The 23,085-nt window shown below is 36.3% G+C and overlaps 1 protein-coding gene across 2 annotated transcripts; it reads right to left on the bottom strand.

Annotated features, from left to right (window-relative positions):
* Positions 1-4,717: 4,717 nt before the first annotated feature.
* Positions 4,718-10,551, bottom strand: mitfa (melanocyte inducing transcription factor a). 2 transcript variants are annotated; one of them, XM_053636838.1, is made up of 9 exons: positions 9,794-10,551; positions 9,458-9,670; positions 8,920-9,015; positions 8,712-8,829; positions 8,358-8,438; positions 7,958-8,014; positions 7,780-7,855; positions 7,463-7,610; positions 4,718-5,243 (listed from the first exon to the last, which is right to left on the bottom strand). In XM_053636838.1, the coding sequence occupies exons 1-9, from the start codon at positions 9,824-9,826 to the stop codon at positions 4,830-4,832; spliced, it is 1,236 nt and encodes a 411-aa protein (XP_053492813.1). In that variant the 5' UTR covers positions 9,827-10,551; the 3' UTR covers positions 4,718-4,829. The 2 variants fall into 2 exon arrangements, with proteins under 2 accessions (XP_053492813.1, XP_053492814.1); XM_053636839.1 differs by lacking the exon at positions 8,358-8,438.
* Between the last annotated feature and the right edge of the window lie 12,534 nt (positions 10,552-23,085).

Here is a 23,085-nt window from a genome sequence, read left to right on the forward strand (position 1 = left end):
TCTGAACACGAGTGGTAGAGGGTCTCTTGATGTATTCATTTACACATTTCTAAATTAAGTATAGTGCATATGCTTACACAAAAAAGGGGGGCGGGGGACAAAACAAATTAATGAAGGAAAGGGGATTAAAAAGAAGAAAATAAGCTCTGGTCACTGAAGAATATGAAAATAACATATAACCTGATATCTGTCACTATGGCAATAGCTACATTTAGGATTTAGCCCATTCTAGCTTACCCAACATGCAAGCTAGATCACGTTCAATTGAGGCACTATTTTATCTCTTTATTATTATTATTATTATTATTATTATTATTATTATTATTATTATTATTATTATTATTATTATTTCTTGTACTTTTACATTCACAGTTCAAAGTACTTATATATAGTCATTTAGAATTTACCAGAATATTTTTTATAGATGTTTTTTGTTTTTTTTTAAGGGCTGAATTTTACTACTACAGTAGACCTAGTTAAATTACTACACAGATATTGTTTAAGACATTACATGAAAAAGGAATAATTGGTTAACATTGTACATATTATACCTTAAATAATTAAAACATAACTTATATTGTTATTTCAGGTAGCACACAGGACTCTGTAACTCTCTGTAAGAGTTAGGAAAGTACCTAAAACAAACTTGAAACAAACTCTCAAATTATAAAAGTATCGGCGTCCTCCCATCTTCCAGCTATCATAAGCCAATGCATGTGTAAGTATGTGTCAATGGTAAAAGTGAGCAGGTTTAATGAAACATTTTCTAGCTGTTGCTTTTCGTTTAACTAGTAGATTCTTCTCCGTTTAACTATTATCTAAGCCAACTTCATAAGCAGTTTGAATTGAACAACAATTAGAGAAAATGAACTGCCTTTTCTATGCAGTTAAGTTTCTCTGGTGCCAGCTAGTGGTTGATATTAGTATTTTATTTCTTTATTAATTATTTTTTTATGTAAATAAAACATTCTGGAAGTTTTGTCAGTATTGAGTAATCCACAGCCAGCTACAGTTAGCGCTTTGTAATATTTCAGTTGTTTCTTGCGTTTTCTTTGGAGATTATTTGTCTATATTACCTTGTCTTTATTGGAGGATAATTTTTGTTAGCGGTCTGTCTAGCAGTAGGCTTTGCCAGAAGGCTAAGCTAAGCTTACAGCATTTGGCAGACACCCTCATCCACAGCGACTTACGTTTATCTCATTTATATAACTGAGCACTTGAGGGTTAAGGGCCCAGCAGTGGCAGCTTGGCAGTCACAACCTTTTGACAAGTACTCCAACATCTTAACCACTGAGCCACCACTTAGCAGCTACTTAACACTAATCTAATACAAAAAGAATATTTATCACTAATATAAGCTACAGCTTGATGAACACTTTTGCCTCGCATTTCTGTGGTTGGGGGTTCGAATCCTCCGGCTACTCTGGTTTGAATGAAGAAAAAATGAAGAAGAACCAAGATGTTACTGTGTCATTTGTACAAAGAACATTACTTTGTACAAGTAACAGCATGTTTACTGTACTCGGAGGAAACCTGATTCTAACCACCTCGTTTTGTTGTTTTTGTTGTTGTTGTTGTTGTTGTTGTTTTGTTTTATTATTTTTTTTATGAAAAGAGGAACACCTCTTACCCATGAAGTCATGGTTTATTTAATTTGGGGTTTTTTTTCTTCTGTTTTTAGTGTCTGAATTTTCATAGACTGAAAAATATGTGCACAGATTATGGGTCCGAAAAGTATTATAATAATTTCTTCAAATATCTAGTATCTCTCTAGTATCTATATATTATTCAAATATCAAATTAGGGCGCACGGTGGCTTAGTGGTTAGCACATTCGCCTCACCCGTCGGGTGTTCGATTCCCTCCGTGGCCCTGTGTGTGCTGAGTTTGCATGTTCTCCCCATGCTGCGGGGGTTTCCTCCGGGTACTCCGGTTTCCTCCCCCAGTCCAAAGACATGCATGGTAGGCTGATTGGCATGTCCAAAGTGTCCGTAGTGTATGAATGGGTGTGGGAGTGTGTATGTGATTTTGGCCTGCCATGGATTGGCACCCTGTCCAGGGTGTACCCCGCCTTGTGCCCCATGCTCCCTGGGATAGGCTCCAGGTTCCCCCGTGACCCTGAAAAGGATAAGCGGTATAGAAGATGGATGGATGGATGGAACTCTAATTATTTTTGCATTGTTTATTGAAAATGGTGTGACAAAAGTGTATCAGGTTTAAGGTAGCAGTAGAAGGGGCAATTGAAAACAATGGGCCAAAAATATTTATTTGTTTGTTTGTTTGTTTTTTTGTTTTGACTTTTGCAACTCTGTTATTCTAATTCACACTTTTAAAATTTCATTAGACCCACCCTCATACAGGATATGTGCCTTCTGATGATTCAAATTGAAACAAATACATTATCATATACTGGCTGATTACTCATGGGTATGCTGCAGATTCCTGTTTGAAGAAAAACTACAAATCTGTTTATTGTTGTTAGCCTATAGGTTAGTTATCATCTGTTTCGTCTGTGATCAGGTTAATTCTTGAAATGAAGCATATTAAGGTGAACCTGAATGAACATCATTAATGAACAGTCTTCCACACAGAAGAAATAAACGGTAGCCCATTTTATATTTGGTTTTGTGGTTTCAGTGACAGTTTTAACATCTTGCTCCTTGCAAGGTGGATAAGAGCCGTAACTGTTTTTATTGTTGATATCTTGTGTGTACTAGACTAGATCCAGACATATTTGTACCAATATCACAAATGTTTTTCCTCTGAATTTGCATGCCATGACAGAATTTCCACAGTAGGATGCAATGATGCAATAATGCGAAGACCAAACAGGTCTATAATGCAGTATAAATGTGACAGATACTTAGTTTGCACTAGAAATAACAGTGGAGGGTTAGGGGAGCAAAAAACCCAATGTCTTTTATTTTCATCTATCATGAGCTTGAATAATATGAATATGAATAATATTCAACAGCTAACGTCAAGACTGCCAGTAATTTAAAAAATATGCAAAGCATGATGTTACAGTGTCAAAAAGTGTCAAAGATCTCTGTAAAAAGATCATGAAAGAACTAAGGAAAATTATTTTTTATTTTTTTCTCTTTTTTTATCAAAAAGAACCTCATGAACATGAAGAAAATTAATTTCATTTGTTTGTTGTTTTTTTTTCATTTGTTGTTGTTGCTTTGTGTATGTTTTATATTGAATGATTGTTTATATACTGAAAATTTTTTTCACAGGTTATGGATCTAAATGAATTATTATACAGTTTTATTTTCTAATATTTAGTCTGAGCTAGTCTGATGCAGTGAAAAAACTGTACAAGAAGTAAACCGAACAATAAGATTTCTGTTACACTGGCTGAAAAACAATTTTATAATTTCTATAATTACACATTACTTCTTTTTAAAGCATTCATGTTTGTATTAAGCAATATTTTTTTATATAATATTGTGTTATTGTGTGAAATTGCTAATGCTAATACTTTTAGATTAACTTATGATTCCAAATAATGCAAATTGTCATTGTGTGTGCATGTGTAGGTGACATTTTTAGTTTGACACCAAACACACGCACACACACACACACACACACACACACACACACACACACACACACATATATATATATATATATATATATATATATATAAAGATAAGATATTACATATCTTAAATTAAAAGCACTTCTTTCAAGGTCTCTCAGTGGTGAACTAATGATTCATATTTATATAACTATATATCTATGTAAAATTCTTGGAAAAAGAACCCTTAAGCGTTCAATTTTAAGACCAATTTTAAGAAGCTATGAACCTTTAAGTGTTCAAAGAACCCCCTTATCTGAGTGTACCTCCAAGAAATTGAGAAAAAAAAAACCCTGTAGTTACAGTATATAAAATCACATAAGTTAATACTGAGCACATGAATAATGAGCAAATACCTCAAATTCCAAACTTATATATTTACCATGTAAACAAATATATCGTGGGGAGTAATCAGAAGTTGAACTTTCCACTTTTTAATAAAACACATTAGAAAAAGAACATAGAGAATGCAATATAGTAAATATTGCGTAACTAATTCAATAACTAAATTTTAATAACCATTATTTCTGTCCATTTTCAGTTTATAACCACATGCCTCTATGTACATATTTATGTGCTTTCTGATGACTAAATAAAAAAAATATATATACATATATACTGGTTGATTACTAATGGATACACTACAGATTGAAGAAAACCCTATTAATTATTAACCTATTTATTATTGTTAGTCTATAGTTATCATCTATATCCTTTAGGAATAACTCATTTTTGTAAAAATTGGTACTTTTGTAAAACTTAATTTGAGTAAGGGGATATACATATATATGACAGATTACAGATATGCTAATAATATACAGTATAATGCAAGTACAAACTTGGATGAGGTGTCATGGCATAACTAATGTTTCTCTTTTCTTTTTTTTTGTCGTGTCTAATTTTTTTAATATATAAATATCAAAAATCATGGCTAAAATGGAATCAGACTTGTGAGAAAAACACTGGACGTAACAGAATTTTTAAAAATAATTAAAATAACAAATAACATTTCAAAAAATCCCCAAAATCCCAACTGTGTTCCAAATCCTTGTATATCTTTAGGAGTGCACAGAAACATCTTTGAATACACTACTAGCATAATCAAGAATCCTGGGCATATTTGCAGTCAGCATTTAGACAATATATTTTTTGTATAGACCGACAACACCACAGTATTGCCAGTACAATCAATCCAACAACAAAAACAATAATGGTCATAAAGCGTTGTTAAAAGTTCATTAGCAGTGCTAACAGCCCTTGTCCTGTTCCTCTGTGCTCGTGCTGCTTCGTCTGCTGCTGTCATTGGAGTGTGTGGGGGAACCTGAGGAGAGCAGCAGGTTACTGGTGCCCACTGGTGACAGAGTGTTCTCCAGAAACATGTCGTCTAGCTTGGCTGATGATTCTTTGTGGCTTGCATAGAGCTCTGTCTCTGCCTCCTCTGTGGTGCTGTCACTGTAGCTAATAGTGCCATTGTTGAGGTCCAGAGTGGTGGGCCGAGAATGATCCGGGCTGGAGAGGTGTGAACGTGTGTACAGGTCGGATGAGCAGCTTGTGTAGCTGATGGGTTCTTCTTTGATGGCGCAGGCCACCAACTCAGTGGAGCAGAGCGCTGAGGAGCCTCCTACAGCCAGGCCATGAGCACGAGCCTGCATCTCCAGCTCCTGACCCATAAATGTACATATTCATTACTCTAAACCAACAGTGCTCTCCACTAAATTGGCATCCTTGGTAAATATGAGCAAAGAAGGCCGTGAAAAATTGTCTTTATTGTTTAACCTGTTCATCTTCCATCCATCCATCTTCAACCACTTACTCCTTTTCAGGGTCACAGGGAAACCTGGAGCCTATCCCAGGGAGCATGGGGCACAAGGCGGGGTACACCCTGGACAGGGTGCCAGTCCATTGCAGGACACAATCACACACGCACGCACACGCGCACACGCGCGCGCACACACACACACACGCCAATCAGCCTACCATGCATGTCTTTGGACTGGGGGAGGAAACCCCCGCAGCACGGGGAGAACATGTAAACTCTGCACACACAGAGCCGCAGGAATCGAACCCCAACCCTGGCGGTGTGAGGCGAACATGCTAACCACTAAGCCACCGCGCGCCCCCCTGTTGATCTTTTGTTCAAATAATTCACAAAAATACTCTGCTCTCATGGACATCAAACAATTGCAAATACAGCACAGGTTTATCAAAAAAAAAACAACACTTTGTTATTTATAGGTGTGCAACAGTTATTGGCACCATTTTAGTCTCTGTGCTACCTCCCCTTTGCCAAGCTAAGAGCTCTGAGTCTTCTCATTTAATGCCTGATGAGGTTGGAGGGCAAGGGATCTGAGACCGTTCCTCCATACAGAATCTCTCCAGATCCTTCAAATTTCGAGGTCCATGCTGGTGGACTCTCCAATTCAGTTCACCCCAAGGTTTTCTATGGGGTTCAGGTCAGGGGACTGGGATGGTCATGGCAGGACCTTGATTTTGTGGTCAGTAAACCATTTTTGTGTTGATGTTGATGTATGTTTTGGATCATTGTCCTGCTGGAAGATCCAACCACGGTCCATTTGAAGCTTTCTGGCAGAGGCAGTCAGGTTTTCATTTAATATCTGTTGATATTTGATCGAGTCCATGATGCCATGTATCCTAACAAAATGTCCAGGTCCTCTGACAGAAAAACAGCCCCAAAATATTAAAGATCCACCACCATATTTAACCCTGGACATGAGGGACTTTTCCATATGGCTGCCTTTCTGTGTGCTCCAAAACCACCTCTGGTGTTTATTACCAAAAAGCTCTATTTTGGTTTCATCTGACCATCAAACCCGATCCCATTTGAAGTGTCTGGCAAAAAACGTAGAGGCTTTTTTCTTGAAACCCTTCCAAGCAACTCAAGGGTCTTGTAGGTAACTTCAGATTGTAGTTTTGGAGACTTTCTGACCCCAAGATGCAACTAACTTCTGCAATTCTCCAGCTGTGATCCTTGGAGATTTTTGGTCACTCAAACCATCCTCTTCACAGTGCGTTGAGAAAATATTGACACACATCCTCTTTCAGGTTGATTCCTAACATTTCCAGTTGACTGGAACTTCTTAATTATTACCCTGATGGTGGAAATGGACATTTTCAATGCTTGTGCTATTTTCTTATAGACACTTCCCATTGTGTGAAGCTCAACAACCTTTTGCCGCACATCACAGCTATTTTCCTTGGTCTTACCCATTGTTATGAACGACTAAGGGAATTTGGCCTGTCTTACCTCATATTTATACCCCTGTGAAACAGGAAGTCATGTTTGAACAATTTCCTGTTCCTAGTCACCCAGGTGTACTAAAAAAATGTAAAATATCAATGGGAATATACTTCAAATATATTTTTCTCATATGAATTCATAGGAGTGCCAATCATTCTTGCACACCTATATTTAACAATTATTTATTTATTTATTTATTTATTTATTTATAAACCTGTGTTGTGTTTGCAATTGTTTGATATCCATGAGCGCAGAGTATTTTTTGTGAATTTTTGACCAAAAGATAAAAAGATTAAACAATAAAGACAATTTTTCACAGCCTTCTTTGCTCATATTTACCAAGGGTGCCAATATTAGTGGAGGGCACTGTATATTCTCATTTTACACCCAATACAAATCAGAAAATGAGCCTTGCAAGGGTAATGTGTATACTGTATTATATATTTCTACTACATATTATACAGTATATTTCAATATATTATCATTTCTACTTAATCTATTACTGAAGTGTAATGAATGTTTTGTACTGTCCTGAGCTTCCAAGAGTTATTGCTTCAAAGCTTTAGTATGGATACCAGTATAAAACCATATTTTTGCAAATGAATAATTCATTTTGTGTACCTGAATGCGAAGCATGAGGTGTCTGTTGGTGTGCTCCAGTCTCTTCTGTCTGCTCTCCAGCTCTTTTGCTCTCTGCTGCTCTCTCTGTAGCTTCTTGATATAGTCCACTGAGGCCTTTAGAATAGTTCCTTTATTCCACCTCATGTCGCTATAAAACCCAAAGTAAACCCATAAGTAAACCCATATCACATTTCTCTATCAATGCTTAAATGATTTTCTTTTTATTCTATTCAAAAGGAGAAATCCTTTTGGTTTACTTTTAAGTAGCCTTAATGTGATTTTTAATGTTGGCAATTATAGCTAGCTGGTTGACTTACGGATCATTAGATTTGGGAATTAAAGTCCCAAGTTCTTTAATTCTGTCATTTATGTTAAAGCGCCGTCTTCGTTCAACTAGGAAGAGAGGAAAAAAGAAGCATGTTTGTTAGACAGGGAGCATATTGACCATGGCAGAAAAGGCAAACTGTGTTTGAATTATATAAGAATTATTCTTACTCAGGTTGTGGTTGTCCTTCTTTTGCCTCTCTTTTGCCAAAGCTCTGACTTCTGCTTCTTAAAAAAATAAATAAATAAAAAATAAAAAAAATCTTTATAATAAAAATTATATATAATATACTGTATAACTTACAATTTGGAACACTTATTATTCTGCAATAGGACATGTTTATCAGCATATCTTTTCGTAATCAGGCATCCAAATTGTGTGCAATTTTTCACCAATCACAATTACATTTATTACAGAAAGAAAATGCATTTAACATGCACTATCCTGATAAAAAAAAAGACTGTGTATTCTTTCGCTCGATGAAATATAGTAATATGTGTGAAGACACATCATATGGTTAACTCTAATCTAAGACTTATACATGTGTTTGCCAAGCAGAGGGAAACATACCTACTGGAAGGCCTTCGGGCCTCTCATAAGAGTCAAACTTGCCACATGGTCCAGGTTGGTCCACGTGCATCATGTCAGGAGCTGGGATCATTTGGTACAATATAGATTTTATTTATCGTTGCAAATGTGCACTTAAAATTGCACACAATGTGGATAGTTTGTTATTTTAATTTTTTTATTTAAATAAAACCGCTCTCAGTTCCCATTTAATATGATATTGTTTATGGGAGGTTTATGAGAATTCTGACATTTTTTATGAGTTTAATTCTGACAAATTTATGAGGAACTCTGCTTAAATAGCTTTAATGGGTGCTCTAGGCAGAATTATTACAGACATAATGGAAGCTGATATACCTGAGAATTCCCTTTTCACATTAGGTAAACTAGACGGGCAGGAATTCCCAATGGTGACTCCAGCTGGAGGAAGTGCATGATTACTATAGACGTCAAGTAGATTTGCAGAAACTGGGATCTAAAAAGGAGTCAAACCTTAAAATTAATATACACAGACAGAAATTATTGAAACAAATGAAAGATTATGATCATATTTCTGATAGTTTACCGTATTTGGGATTTGAAGTCCTGCATCCATTAATCCAAGGATGTCATCATTATAACTTGACTCCAAACTGATAATGTCTTCAATTACGTCATCCATCTAGAGCAGCAGAAGAACATATAAGCAAAAAAGATAATATATGAATAACACTTTATAAACCATAAACCATGACTGAATATGCAGTTATAGCATTTTCATAATCTATGTTGATGAATGATCTACACAAAAGAAGTGAATGTGCTTCAGAATCCAAATCTCAGTCCAGCCCCTTTCATTTAGTATCACTAAATTGAAAAAAAAAAAAAAAAAGTTCATTTTTATTAACAATTATTAACAATAAAAGCAAACCAATAATAAGAGCGAAACAAATGTAGATCATGTGACAGGAACTGAAAAGCTTTTTTCCTTCATATTTACAAATATCAGTAACCTTTACATTCTGGTTTAGCATGTCGATCTCAGGTCAAAATGAACTAAACATAATCTGTGTTAAATTTATGACAAAACTATAGTCACTTTTATTAAAAGTATGGTGAGTTACCTCTTTCTCGCAGTTGTTGGTGAGGGTGAGAAGGGCCATAGGGCTGTTGGGGGCGCTGGCTCCGGGGCCGGGGGGCATGCCGTGCTCCGGATGCTGACTGTTTAATGGAGGGCTGAGCTTAGCCCCAAGTGTGCTAGGCAGATAGTGCTTCACCTGCTGCCTTGGACTCTGCTGGAGGTGGTACTTATTGAGGCTATCCAAATGAGTCTGCACCTGCAGGAAGGAGAAACGACACTTGTTACAGAAATTAAATCATAAGACAGATCTAAAAGTCTAAACAACAAGGCCCTGGATCAAATTATAAATATAAGATCAAGGACTAAAGTTGTATCTCACCTGGTAATGACTGTACTCAAGCATGTCCAACATATTGTTATGCGCAACAAATCAACACAGAGATCTCAATAAGTAGTCAGTTCGTGAGCTCAGCTAGGTTAAAGTGACCAAATAAAATAACTCAGGGGCAATCCGGCTTGTAGGCCAGCTGAACTTAATGCCAAAGACACACCAGTGAAAATATTCAAGAGAGGGGAAGAAAAGTTGTTTGCCTTTTCCTGAGTTGTCCTCCTAAATGATGACTTTATACTTTTATAGAGTTCATTTGACGTCACCATTCCCATTTTACAAAAGACTCTTTTTAATGGATTTGCACATCTCTAAACTGAAACTGGCTTAGGGCTAACTACTGTTTGATCTTTAGTTCCACTCAGCCTGCATAAAACATTATTTGTTCTAAACATCCAAGAAACAATTACTGCTACTGTGGCTCCAAAAAAAGGGAAGAGTAAATTCTAAATGTTGGAGCATGATGACCATATCTCTCTCTATCTCTCTCTCTCTCTCTCTCTCTCTCTCTCTCTCTCTCTATCACACACACACACACACACATAGAGAGATAAATACCCAGATGTATTTCAGTTATTAATTATGCCTCATGTCAACTAAAAGCTAAAGCATTTTTAAAATAGTTAACGCTTAAGAAGTCAGAAAATGCTTTGGCATATATTTGAAATGTATTCATGTATTCTACCCGTCTTGCTGCACTGAGCTGTTTATTTACTATATTTGAGGAATCTTTAACATCAAAATGTTAAATTATTTTATCCTTTACTTTATAACATGTTCAGCACAATTGTAATCATCATCATTGCGTTCAAACAAGCAAAGTGCATAATTTAATTGAACTGAAGTCATAGATTTTAGTTGCATATTTACCAGAATAACAAGAAACTTGATGTAGACATGTATTCACTATAAATGTAATGCCAGAGTAGCTTCATGTGAGAATTTTAAACAAAATGGTTCTCATTACATTTACTTAAGTTCTATAGTGAAGCATTTCCCCCCCAGTTGTTATAACAGTACTGGAGTGGAATATTGTTTTTCTGTGTTCATGTGCATGAGGATGTGTGTGAGTACAAGCTTGATTGTGTGTGTTTGCATTTTGGAAACATGTCTAAACATAAATCTTAATGCAACCGATAAAAATGTAATTAAGTCAGGAATGTGCATGAACTCTAAATTCACACCCATGCCTAAGTATTGCCCCAGGCTTTTTTCTCTTGCTTCTACTTGAAAATGAAATTTCATAATTGATGCATGGTTTCAACTGTATTGTTATTTTAAGAGAAAATACTGAAAAGTTAACACTCCTCTGAACAATTCTTCAAAAGATTTTTTTTTATTTTGTCATGTCCCCCCACCACCAAACCCCCCACCCCACCACCACACACACACACACACACACACACACACACACACAAATTACAAATATCATTTGCTTAACAAGCTAACCTGTTGTTCCTTGGTCCAACAGAGAAGCAATTCAGACATTCTTGCTGTTAGAGCCCCGAGCAAAATGCATATTCACATCCAACACGTGTGAGACTGAGGTCTGCACTAAAGTCCTGATTTACCAGTCTTAACGTATTATAATGCTTTTCAGTTTAATTGCATTATTACATGAATTGTAAGCTGTTGATGACCTGATTTCTGTCATTTCTGTGATAACTTGAAGAAGATTTTGTGTTGTTACAATTAGGCCATTTAATTAGGCCGGTTTATCTCAGTTTAGGTTAGCAGAATGTTTTCAGAACATTATGATTCTAATGGAAACTTTTGTTTCCATTAATGTTCAGTCTACCAACTTATCTGAGTGTCCTAAGAACATTTTTACATAATATTCCCATTCCTACAACATTGTTGCAACATTTTTAGTTTCTATGTTTCCACTGTGAGCAAATTGTTGTTACAGCAGATGTTTTAGAATATTGGTGGAAAAATATTTTTGGAATATTTTCATGGAAGTTCATGGAAACTTTGGCAAACTTAGCAAATGTAACACAGTACACAGTCATTAACTGACTTATTGAGGACTAACATCACTTAGTTATTTGAATTGTATTCATGTATTCTAGCTGTCTTGCTGTACTGAGCTGTTTATTTACTATATTTGAGGAATCTTTAACATCAAAATGTTAAATTATTTTATCCTTTACTTTATAATATATTCAGCATATTTGTAAACATAATCTGCAAACAATGCATTGAAACCAGCAAAACAGTGCATACTTTAAGCGAATTGAAGTCATAGATTTTACTTGCATGTTTATCAGAATAACAAGAAAATTGATTTAGACATGCATTTACTATAAATGTAACACCAAAGTAGCTTTATGTGAGAAAAATATTTTTGGAAGGTTGTAGTCTAACCTTCATAGAAACTTTAGCAAACTTAGTAAATCCATCCATCCATCCATCCATCTTATACCGCTTATCCTTCCTTCAGGGTCACGGGGAAACCTGGAGACTATCCCAGGGAGCATCGGGCACAAGGCGGGGTACACCCTGGACAGGGTGCCAATCCATCGCAGGGCACAATCACATACACACTCACACATCCATTCATACACTACGGACACTTTAGACACGCCAATCAGCCTACCATGCATGTCTTTGGACTGGGGGAGGAAACCGGAGTACCCGGAGGAAACCCCCGCAGCACAGGGAGAACATGCAAACTCCGCACACGCAGGGCCACGGTGGGAATCGAACCCCCGATATGAAGCGAACGTGCTAACCACTACAAACTTAGTAAATGTTTATTTAAATGCAACTCACACAGTGCACAGTCATTAACTCACTTAGTGATGCCTAACATCACTTCATCATTAAAGACAGACTGAACTAAACAGGAATTTGAGCCTTATATTATGTGGTAAAATATATTTAAAGTGTTAATTAAACATTTCCCTAATTAAACATTGCATTATATGTGTAGGTAAATGATATAAACATATCTGTAAATTCAATAAAAATGTATAATTCCTTAACATTAAGTCTGTGATGTAGTGAATACAGTTATAAAAAATTCTTCATCGACCAAATTGAAGTCACATAACATGTTTCTAAAACTTATATTGAGTTAAATCTTTCTTAAAGATTTTACATTTTAAGAAAAACCTTTCCTAAAAAAAGTTTGTGAATTTTCATGAGTTGGTTTGTATAAATACATTTATCTATTAACATGTAGTGTATATGTGTATGAAACAACGCATTTTGGGTGAAATGTGAGTGTGTGGGGTGAGGATTTGGAAAATAAAGAAATGACTGCCTGAAATGTCTGATGTTATTTGTACTGGCGCAGCATGGCATTACGTGAGAAGTGTGTGTGGATGGACTTTATGAACGCAAACTGAAAGGTGATGCATGCTACAGACAGTTCCCTCCAGCCTAAAAAGACCCTGGCTAAAAAAAAAATAGAATGCTCCCCTTGTTCCTCCTTATCTCTTTTTCGCATTTTGTAAGTTTGTGGCATCTTCCTCTTGCCTGAAGTCTTTGGGATAAAGAGAGTGTATTCTAAATAGAAGCTATGTTCTCACAAAAAAAAAAAAAAAAAACCCTGCAGTTAATGCGCCATTGCTGATGAAGTCAGTGTAATGGCAGACTTGTACCACCTACCCTCCAGGAAAGAAAGTTTATCATGTCCTTGGGTGGCTGATGACATTAATCGGAACTTGAAGTAGCTGAAAAATTACTCTTCGATACATTGCCTTTTTTTTTTACATAGTTTTTACTATGACTTCTTTTGTATGAAGTTTAACAACAATATGGCATTGGAAAGAAGTGAATGATTTAATACTACTAAGAGATAAAAAAATAATAATAATAATTTTTTTTTAAAAAAGGCTCAAAAGTCCTGCATTGCGTCGGTAACCACTTAAAACTGCTCAGCATTACTGCTTTATTTATGAAATACATGGTTCCAAGTATTTTACGATATATTTTACAATATACACATTAACAGATATGGTAGTATATGTTGTGAGAAAATACATGTTGAAATAACACATGGAGTTCATTCATGGAAAATGAAAAAGATAAAGATACCTAGTCTTTCTAACTAGAGACTTTACTTAATTGGTCTACTAGTTTACTCCTTGGGTGGGAATTAGGGTCTAAGTTACAATGTTAAAAACTTGAAAAGTTTCAAATGTTTTTAGTCCAGATTAAGGCTTTTGTTGTACCTTTTTTTTTCTTGGTTTTGGCCTTAGTGCTGTGTATGGACTTTAGACTTTAGATTTAGATTGGATATTGTTTTAGATTGAATATTGTTCATGTGTTATGTATGTCTTATGGTACATTGTCTGCTGCATGTGTTTATTAAAACTTGACTGAGCTACTTGCATTAAAAAATGAGCAAAATATGTAGGACTGGATCAGAAAATATCCTGTTTGTAGTGCTCGACTCTGTGTTATTGAGACATGAATATCGGAATAATAAGCCGTGTCACCACCGACTGACTCTGCACATTTTAGTCACGGCTCGTTGCATAGAAGCAACTTGGATAGTTTTACTTAGAAGGCTCTACATATCAGGCTTAATTTCTGGGAGATAGATTTAAACAAATTTGCATTTTCCTCTCCGAATGATGTCAATGAGTATTCAATGCAATTTAGCGCTCTCTTCTCCTCTATAAAAGGGTAGTAAATGTCTGCATAGAAGGTTACAAAAACAAGAGGTTCATTTTAAACAAAGATTCATACACTGTGCTTCTCAGCCTATGGCAATGGGGCATTAAGAAAAATGTAACGCTTCGCCAGAAGGACTAACATGAGCTGACTTGCAAAGAGATGAACTAGTTGCAGTTGCTTAAGTGATAAACAGTTGTTATGTTTATGTGTTCAGCTGGGCTAGTTGAGCTATCACCAGTAAAAGCTGCTATGACAGCCAGAATATATTTAATGCTCAGCCAGAAAATGTTTGTTGCACCCAAATCGGGATGTCGAGACAGAGACAGATTTGTCACAGTGTCAGAGAAGCCACAAAGACCAAAAACAGAATGAATGATTTCTATCTAGGACCACGGGAGAAAGACCAGGCAATTAGTCACTCTCTCCAAGCAGACAATGAATAAATCATAAATGTAAGATACAGTACATACAAATGTATTCTGGTAAAAAATAAATAAATAAATAAAAATACGGTCAAAGTTCAATCTAAATATCACTTAGATTAAAGAAATAAAGGAAATAAAATGTCACAGTTATAAATTAAACATATTTTGGGCCTGCACTCTAGTTGCGTGAAACTAGGTTTAACTCACCAAAAGAACCAGACATACATTAGGTAAAGGCTGATTTAATTTAATCCATCCAGGAAGAAACCAAACATTTTCCTAGCCTGTCAAATCTGCCTTCAAACCAAACTATTTTTCTCCAGTTCTCAGAAAGTCTCTTTTTGTTTAACAGAACAGAGGGCCTATTTCTAGGGTTTGGGATTTGATAGAGCACCAAGCACTGAGCTTGTGTCTCGCAAAGCTGGCACACAAAGCAGGAGTTGTTTGGGCCTGAAGCAGTGCAATTTAAAGGGCAAATCGACCACCAACAAGCTGAACAGGCAACCGTGAGCCCCGTCTGCATGTGGAGCTCCAATCTGATGACATTTAGAAGTCAGCTGGTTAGCAATGAAGCAATTTCATGGCTATTTTGTTGGATTTATTTATTTATTTATTTAATTACAACACAGTACACAGTAACATTGCAAAAGGAAGACTAAATAATGTGATAATATATTTGATACTAGACTATAAAGTTTTTCACTTGTAGGTCTGTGTTCCAAATTCCTGTCCTTATATGATAATAGCAATGAATGCATGAGGTTTTAAAAAAAAAGGGGACACAAAGAAATACTTTGTAGCTCTATCTATGTAGATCTATGCTAATAAAACTAATCATGTTTTATTATAAATAGGAAAATATTGTGAGCATTACATGGCGTTTGAGCGGCTCTGTCTCCTGTAATTAAGACATTAACATCCCACACCAACGTAAGTGAAGACAATGATCATACGTGGAATAGTTTTATTAGAAAATGCTATAATATTTTAACCCAGATGCAACACAAGTGACACTTTCAAAACCCGTACCATGATCCATACTATGTCTTAACTGTTGATACTGACTTAAGCTGGAGTCACTCATTACATGTACATTATGTCTGTCAGCACCTGCCTCTGAAATTAAAAACCTACATTTCTCACGCTTTCCAAGTAGCCTGTAAACAACAAACCACATCATATAATTGTTCACAAGACTCACAAGCAGCATATCCCTGTTCACAATCTTCAGACTTCTAATTCAACATACCTGTTAACAATTACAAACACTTCCTTAGATAGCCAAGACTCTCTCCACATATTTGCATATTTGACATTTCACCCCTGCATTGTGTCAGTGACCTTACTAGGCTTTGTATGACAGTTGTTTAGCTCTAACCATGCCTTGTATTTCTATATTTTTGTGAATAAGGGTCCTGAGATATGCACAGGATAGCCTTCATGATTACAGCAGCAGTTCCAAAACTTATATTGTCCACTGAAGCCAGGGTGAGTCTTGGGTTTAAACTGTTTTTGTTTGTTTGTTTTTTTTTTTTTTTTGTAGGTGCACATCTTTAGTGTTTCCATATGGGACCATCTTAAATGGTTTTGCCTTAATGCCAAGATTGAGAACAAAGCTCTTACATAAAGTATCAATCCAGATACCACAACATCAATATACCCTGTAAACGTCAACGCAAACAATTGTAAGCCTTCTCCAAATCTACAAAATACATGTAGACTTAGCATTACTTACATGTAGACTTAGGATTCATGAGGATTCCAGAAGTCCATTGATCAACAATGGAGTCTACGCTCTAGAACTCTGAAATAAACTTTTCCAGGGAGTCTGAGGAGTGTGATTCCCATATATTTGCAACACGATTTTTTTTAAAAAACTGTCCATCACATGTCTGCCACCCACCCAACCCCACCATTCATCCTGTATGTGGTGAGCCCACAAGCCCAAAAATGGCTCCCTGTCACCATTTTGGGATAAAACCTACCAGGTTATGAGGGTGGTCTGATCAAAAGGCCCTCATCTTCAGACACAACGCTAGGCCTGACTCCAGAGATGATACTGGAGATGATGAGGATACACTCAATATTTTTATCAGGACTCACTTCATGGGGGAGGGCATCGGATTGCTCTTTGTCTGACCTCTCCCCTTAGATCAATTCACCATGGGTGGCTCTACTGTAAGCATCAAGCTTCTGGTGTCATAGATTTGAGTTTGACCAGAGTGCATAAGCCCCTTCATCATAACAAGGTCTTGATCCTTTGGCCATTATTGTTTCAATGACCCTTTCATATTTGGTAGGGATGAAGATTGGAAGACCACCTTCAGTACCATCTCCGGACACTATAAATATTTGATCATGACATATGGTTTGGTCAGTGCCCCTCAGTTGTTGAGGCATTCATGTATGATGTTCTTGGGTACATGCTTGGAACTTTTGTAATAGCATTCATAGACAACATTTTAATATACTTTCTTTCCCTAAAGGAAACATAGAGAACACATTAGTGTATCCACCAAAGACTCTTAAATAACTACTTTTTGTGAAAGCGGGAGAGTGTGAATTTTATGTTGAACATTTTCTAGGCTACATAATAAGCAAGGAGCTTGTTTTCATAGACAAAAAATAGGTGCATGGTGATACTGAGTGGGTAAACTCTAAACCCATGAAAGACATGCAGAAATGGGCTTTACAAAATTCTATAGGTGGTTCTTTAGTAGTTTTAGTACCATTGCAGTACTCCTGCCACAACTCAGATTAGCAGTTCTCTAACCACCTCAGGTAGGCCTACTACCAGTCTTATTTTGAATCTCCCTGACCCATCGCAACCTTTTGTGGTAGATTTAGATGGCTCTGAGATGGGGGAGAAATACTTGATGCTCCTAAAATGTGTGCTATTTCTTTCTACTTTTGCAGCACTGACAAGCCAAGACCAGTTTTTTCATCAATTATATCTGCAATATTCTTTTCATCTTATCATATGTCTCTGCTCTAAGAGCACAGAGGGTGATGTATTTTTCATGCTGGTACTCACCTCCTCTGAAACCTCTAGCCACATTCTCCCTGAATGTTGTTTTGTAGTGTCACTTGGGATGTACTGTATATACAGAAATTCTTCAGGCCAGAGAAAACCATCCCATTCCTCTGCAATGCCCTGAGAACAAAATGTATGTGCCCACTCACATTTGCAATAAATGAATCACTTGGGCCCATTTGTCAGTAACCACAGGATATCCAGGCCTCCCCAAGACCCATCAACTACCTAGCACCAAATACTGGTGGAAATCCATAATGTTGGATGTTTACAAATGCATTAAATCCTGTTCCACATATGCAAAAGCAAGAGTCCATATAATCTTATCAGCCTGTTACCTTTACCCACTCTCCATTGCTAAATGTCATTGGTCACACATAGCAATAGAACCCATCCTAGTAGCCACAGATTGGTTTGCCAAGTCATAGCAGCTAATTCCCCTTCTTGCTCTGTCAACAGCTTTCAAAACGGCTAAAGTATTTCAACAAATTTTCCGATAGTTTGGCATCCCTGAAAGCATTTCAGATAGCAGGCCCCAATTCACGTCCTAGGTCTGTAAGTCATTAATAGAGACTTTGTGCATCTGAATGCAAGGTATCAACTGCAGACCAATGGCTAAGTAGAACATGACAATCAAGAGGTTAGCTGATTCCAAAGAAAAACTCACTCCATCACTCGGCATCCCCTTTCATTGTGCAACTGGGTATCAGTCCCCACTTTTCCCCTTGAATGCAGCAGACATGCAAGTACTCAATGACTGCGAGAAGGTCTAAGAATCCAAACTGTGTTTACATTCAAGCCTTTGTCCTTTCTGATATTTATTTACTTATACATTACAACAACAACAACAACAAAAAAAAAACAACTTTTGTTGTAAATTTGCTATCTAGCTTAGTCTTTAAACTGGGAACTGTGTCAACTGCTTTATGAGTTCATTTACTAAACCAGTCATCTCAAGTTAGTACGTTTCTTGGGTAAAGAGTTACTGATGCTGCAGAGATCTGAGCAAGGATCATGGTATATAATGGTGTATAATTCACACTCTAGTAATACTTTTTTGACACTTAAGCTGGGTTCACACTGTACGATTTTGGTCATAATTTGGTCGTCTGAGACAAATTTTGAGAATCCTAAAAGTTTCCTATAATCCTAGGCCAAAATCTGTAGTCTTTGATCACTAGTTTCACGTCTTCCTGACATCTGATTAATGACCGTTGCGATCAAATTTTTCCTACGATTAAATTCTGCCAGTGTCAGAAGATTTGAGGCACAGTCCTGTAGTGTGGCTTCTCCTACTCTGTACGAGTCTTCTTGCCTGCGTCCGTTTTTCGTGTTTTGACTGTCGAACAGTCTGACATTAATGGCAACTGAGATCCTACAGTGTGACATGGCTTACAGCGGGGATCGTGTTCATACAGCCTGACAAGCAACAGTCACAAAGGTGACTGTTGCTTAAGTTATGATTTTTGTAAGAATTTTGCTCCTTTTTTTCATTTCTCTGAAAAGAGCAGCTTAATCATAAATTTCCTGATCTTTACAAAGGAAAGAACAGACCCACATTCCTCATTACAATATAGTAACATCTGACTGGGTTTTGACATAAAAAAAACTCAACCTACCATGCAGAAATTATTTTCACACTGTTAATCATGACATTAAATCCTACAGATCTGCCTGACACAATTTCAAAGGAGTGACTGTTTCTTCTTATCCTAAATATGTAGTATGAGAATAGCATGTGGAATTATGGGCATTCTTGCTTGAATTAGCTGGGTGTGAATGTACGTGTGTGTAGTAAAACCGTGTTTGCCTCTGTCATCTTGAGCTGCTTCTTTGCTAGTCAGGTCAGAGGTGATCGTACTGATTAAAGGCTCACCCAGCATTTGGTCTGGACCATTGAGGCTTAATGTTTTCACTTGCTTAACCACTCTCTGCCTGGTACCATGGCTACATTTTCCTGCTTTGCAGAGACAAGCTAATCTATTTATCAAAGCTCGAACTACCATGTAACTCTTACCAAACATACAAGTCTGGTAATTAAGATACAGACATAATAAAAAAAAAACTTTCTGAATGAGAACAATTTATATACTTATATTAAATAAAGAGTTTTTCCACCCAAACAACGAAACATGGAAGACAAAAGCTATAAATGACAAAAGTCTGATAGTCTGATTTTATGAAATAGCATATATGCACTTCACACTAGCAAATTAAAATAGGGCAAAACAATCTAAACATAATAATTATGTTTCTTTTATTGTCATTGCTTGTCCTGGTGGAAATCATGCAAAACAGGACAACCATTTGCAAACTAGACCATACGTCAATGTTACAGCCCTTCAGCTACAGCACCCACACATGAAAAATGAACACTTGTCACCCAACAAAACCAAATATTTATAGTTATGCTGACTAGAATCATTTGTCCAATTTTGCCTTAACATAATTGCAATAATTGCAAAAATAAAGATCTGCTCGGTCTCTCTGGTACCCATACTGTAAGTCATTAGAAACACTTCCACCAGCCAGACTGTCTAATTTTTCATGGACCCTTTGAATTTTCACTGCAAATATGGTAAAATCCCCCTAATAACTTAGCCACATAACGGTTATTTCATATAAATAAAGGCATCTTACCAGAGCTTATTAGATGCTTGATTTCTTGCAGAATTAATCATTTTATGAGCAGTAAGACCATGTTGTCCCCCTTTGCAGTGATTTCTCACATTTAGTTTATGCAGTCCACTCAGACCAACCAGAAAATCAAAGCCATGAAAAATACGTCAGTGTAGTGGAGAAAATAGGATTAAACCTGCTGAACGCCAAAAGTCTGGAAACACAGTGCGAATTAAAGGAGGAATTCTCTGAGTAGAGATAATCCCCCTTATGGATTTAACACAGTTTGGTCGCAAAGAGCAATATTCTTTACCCCAGGACTGACACGGGCTACAGAATTCACATGAGGGTTTTGCGATCCTACAAATACAATCTTGGTTTGAATCCATCATCTGAGTATTTTAATAGTCGATCAGCATAGGCAGACTTATCACACAACATGCACATAAACAGAAATATCCGGGGTGGGATATTCCTCTATCACAGACCTATCTGTTTGGCTTTACTTGGATTTTGACTTTCAACCATCCAGCAACTTGCCTCCTCTTTCTTAACTCTAACATACAGTGCACTCTAACTACAGATGCAAATGAGCCACGTAAAACAAGCTTGTCAAATTCTCACCTTCAGTACTATAAAGTCGACAGGATGTATGGTGCATCTCAGCCTTTCTGATGATTGCACTCTTGTTCTTTTTTCTCTTCCTGTAACTGCTCCTGCATTTGCTGTGAATGGAATGCCAATGATGATTATGTCATCAATGATGATTGACACTGACCTTAACTACAGCAATGGTTCGGTGCTTCCATGTTCATTAAGAAACTCCTGTGACGTTACAGGAGACAGAAACAGCAAAGGAGATGGGCAATCAGTTTCTACTGAAACAAGACAGCTAATTCCATTAGTCTGAGATTACTTTAGGCAACAATTCAGCAGCTAAACTAAACTGAGAGAATAGGGAAATATCACTAATAAGCAGCTGAAAAGGGAAGGATGGTATTACACATATAGCAGTAAAAAGGAAGTAGAAAAACAGTAATGGATGACTACTTTTTTAGTGGATGAGGGCCAATGTACTAGAATTTTTTAAGTGTCAATAACTGGGACAATGACCACAGAGACTCGCCAACAGCAGCCTAATTACCTAATCCACCACCTGGACATCGTAAAACAATGACCACTTGTAACAAACTCCTTCAGAGATTAATATATGCCATAATATTTCCCCTAACAGAGTCTATTGTACTCCATAAACCCCAAAATAAGTTCTCCAAATATACTAAAGAAGAACATACCAAGAAAAATAACGTTTTTGTAGGTTTTTTTTTTGTTGTTTTTTTTTTTTTTTTTTTTACTATTGTTTGGGCGGGTTGCAAATAAGTACATACATACATACATACATATATATATATATATATATATATATATATATATATATATATAAATATATATATATATACATACATATATATATATACACACATGTATACATAGATACATACATACATACATACATACATAAATCAATTAATTAATCAATAAATCAGCAGGCCTGATAAACAGACAGACTGATCATTTTGATTTAGTTATTTTTTTTTTTTTATGCCTTGGTAAGTCTAGGAAATAGCATTGAAGAAAATAGCACACACAGGAACAATGCTTACACTAAACCAAATTAGAAATACATGATCATTGTACCAGAAAATTATGCTTGTGTCTGTGAAAAATAATCCATGATTTGTTGATATTGGTTACACAATATTTACTGTACTTCAGAAACTAAGGCGCCTAATTAATGTTGTCCTCTTTTTTCATTTTTACCTGGGAAATACTAAATAGGTGCCAACCCTCAGGCCAGAATTTCCATTATTGATTCTCTAGTAATGTTTCACAATTTCCATTTAAAAGTTACCTACCATAGATGATGTCAAGTTTACAACTTCAGTGGAAACTCAATAATTCCAATATGTTTTGTACAACAGATGAAATCAGTTGAAAACTACTTTGAAAAAAAAAGCTCCTGTGTCCAGTAGTGAATGTGCCTTAACCATGAACCTTAAGATGTGTTCAGACCTCTAACAAATGACTCACTCAAACATAGTTAACTGAGCCACAATAAAAATGTAAAAAACCTTGCAAACTCTAAATGTGACAGCATACACACTATGCAAACTTGTTGGTTGGGTTGTTTGCTTGGGTGATTGATTGGTTATTTGTTTGTTTGTTTGTTTTTTGGGTTACACTACAAAAAGTTTGAATAGAACTTGGTCTAAAATGAACCTCTTAATGTCCCAACTTATCAGTCCGTCATTCATTTTGATCAATACTATGCTGTAACTACTATGAATTATTTAGTAACTATAGCAAAACAAATAGCAAAGCTGTAGTTACAAGAAGGTGAGTCTGGACCCACCCCTCCTGGGAGTTTATGTGGTTACAAACACCACAGTTTTGCAGTGTTTCTAAAAATCAGAAAGATTGTGTAATGGAAAGTATAGAAATTTGTTCAAACTAAAGCAAAAAAAAACAAACAAAAAAAAAACACACAACTTGTGTTCTATATCAGGATGTTCAGC

Source organism: Ictalurus furcatus, chromosome 11, assembly GCF_023375685.1.
Source record: "Ictalurus furcatus strain D&B chromosome 11, Billie_1.0, whole genome shotgun sequence".
NCBI lineage: Eukaryota > Metazoa > Chordata > Actinopteri > Siluriformes > Ictaluridae > Ictalurus > Ictalurus furcatus.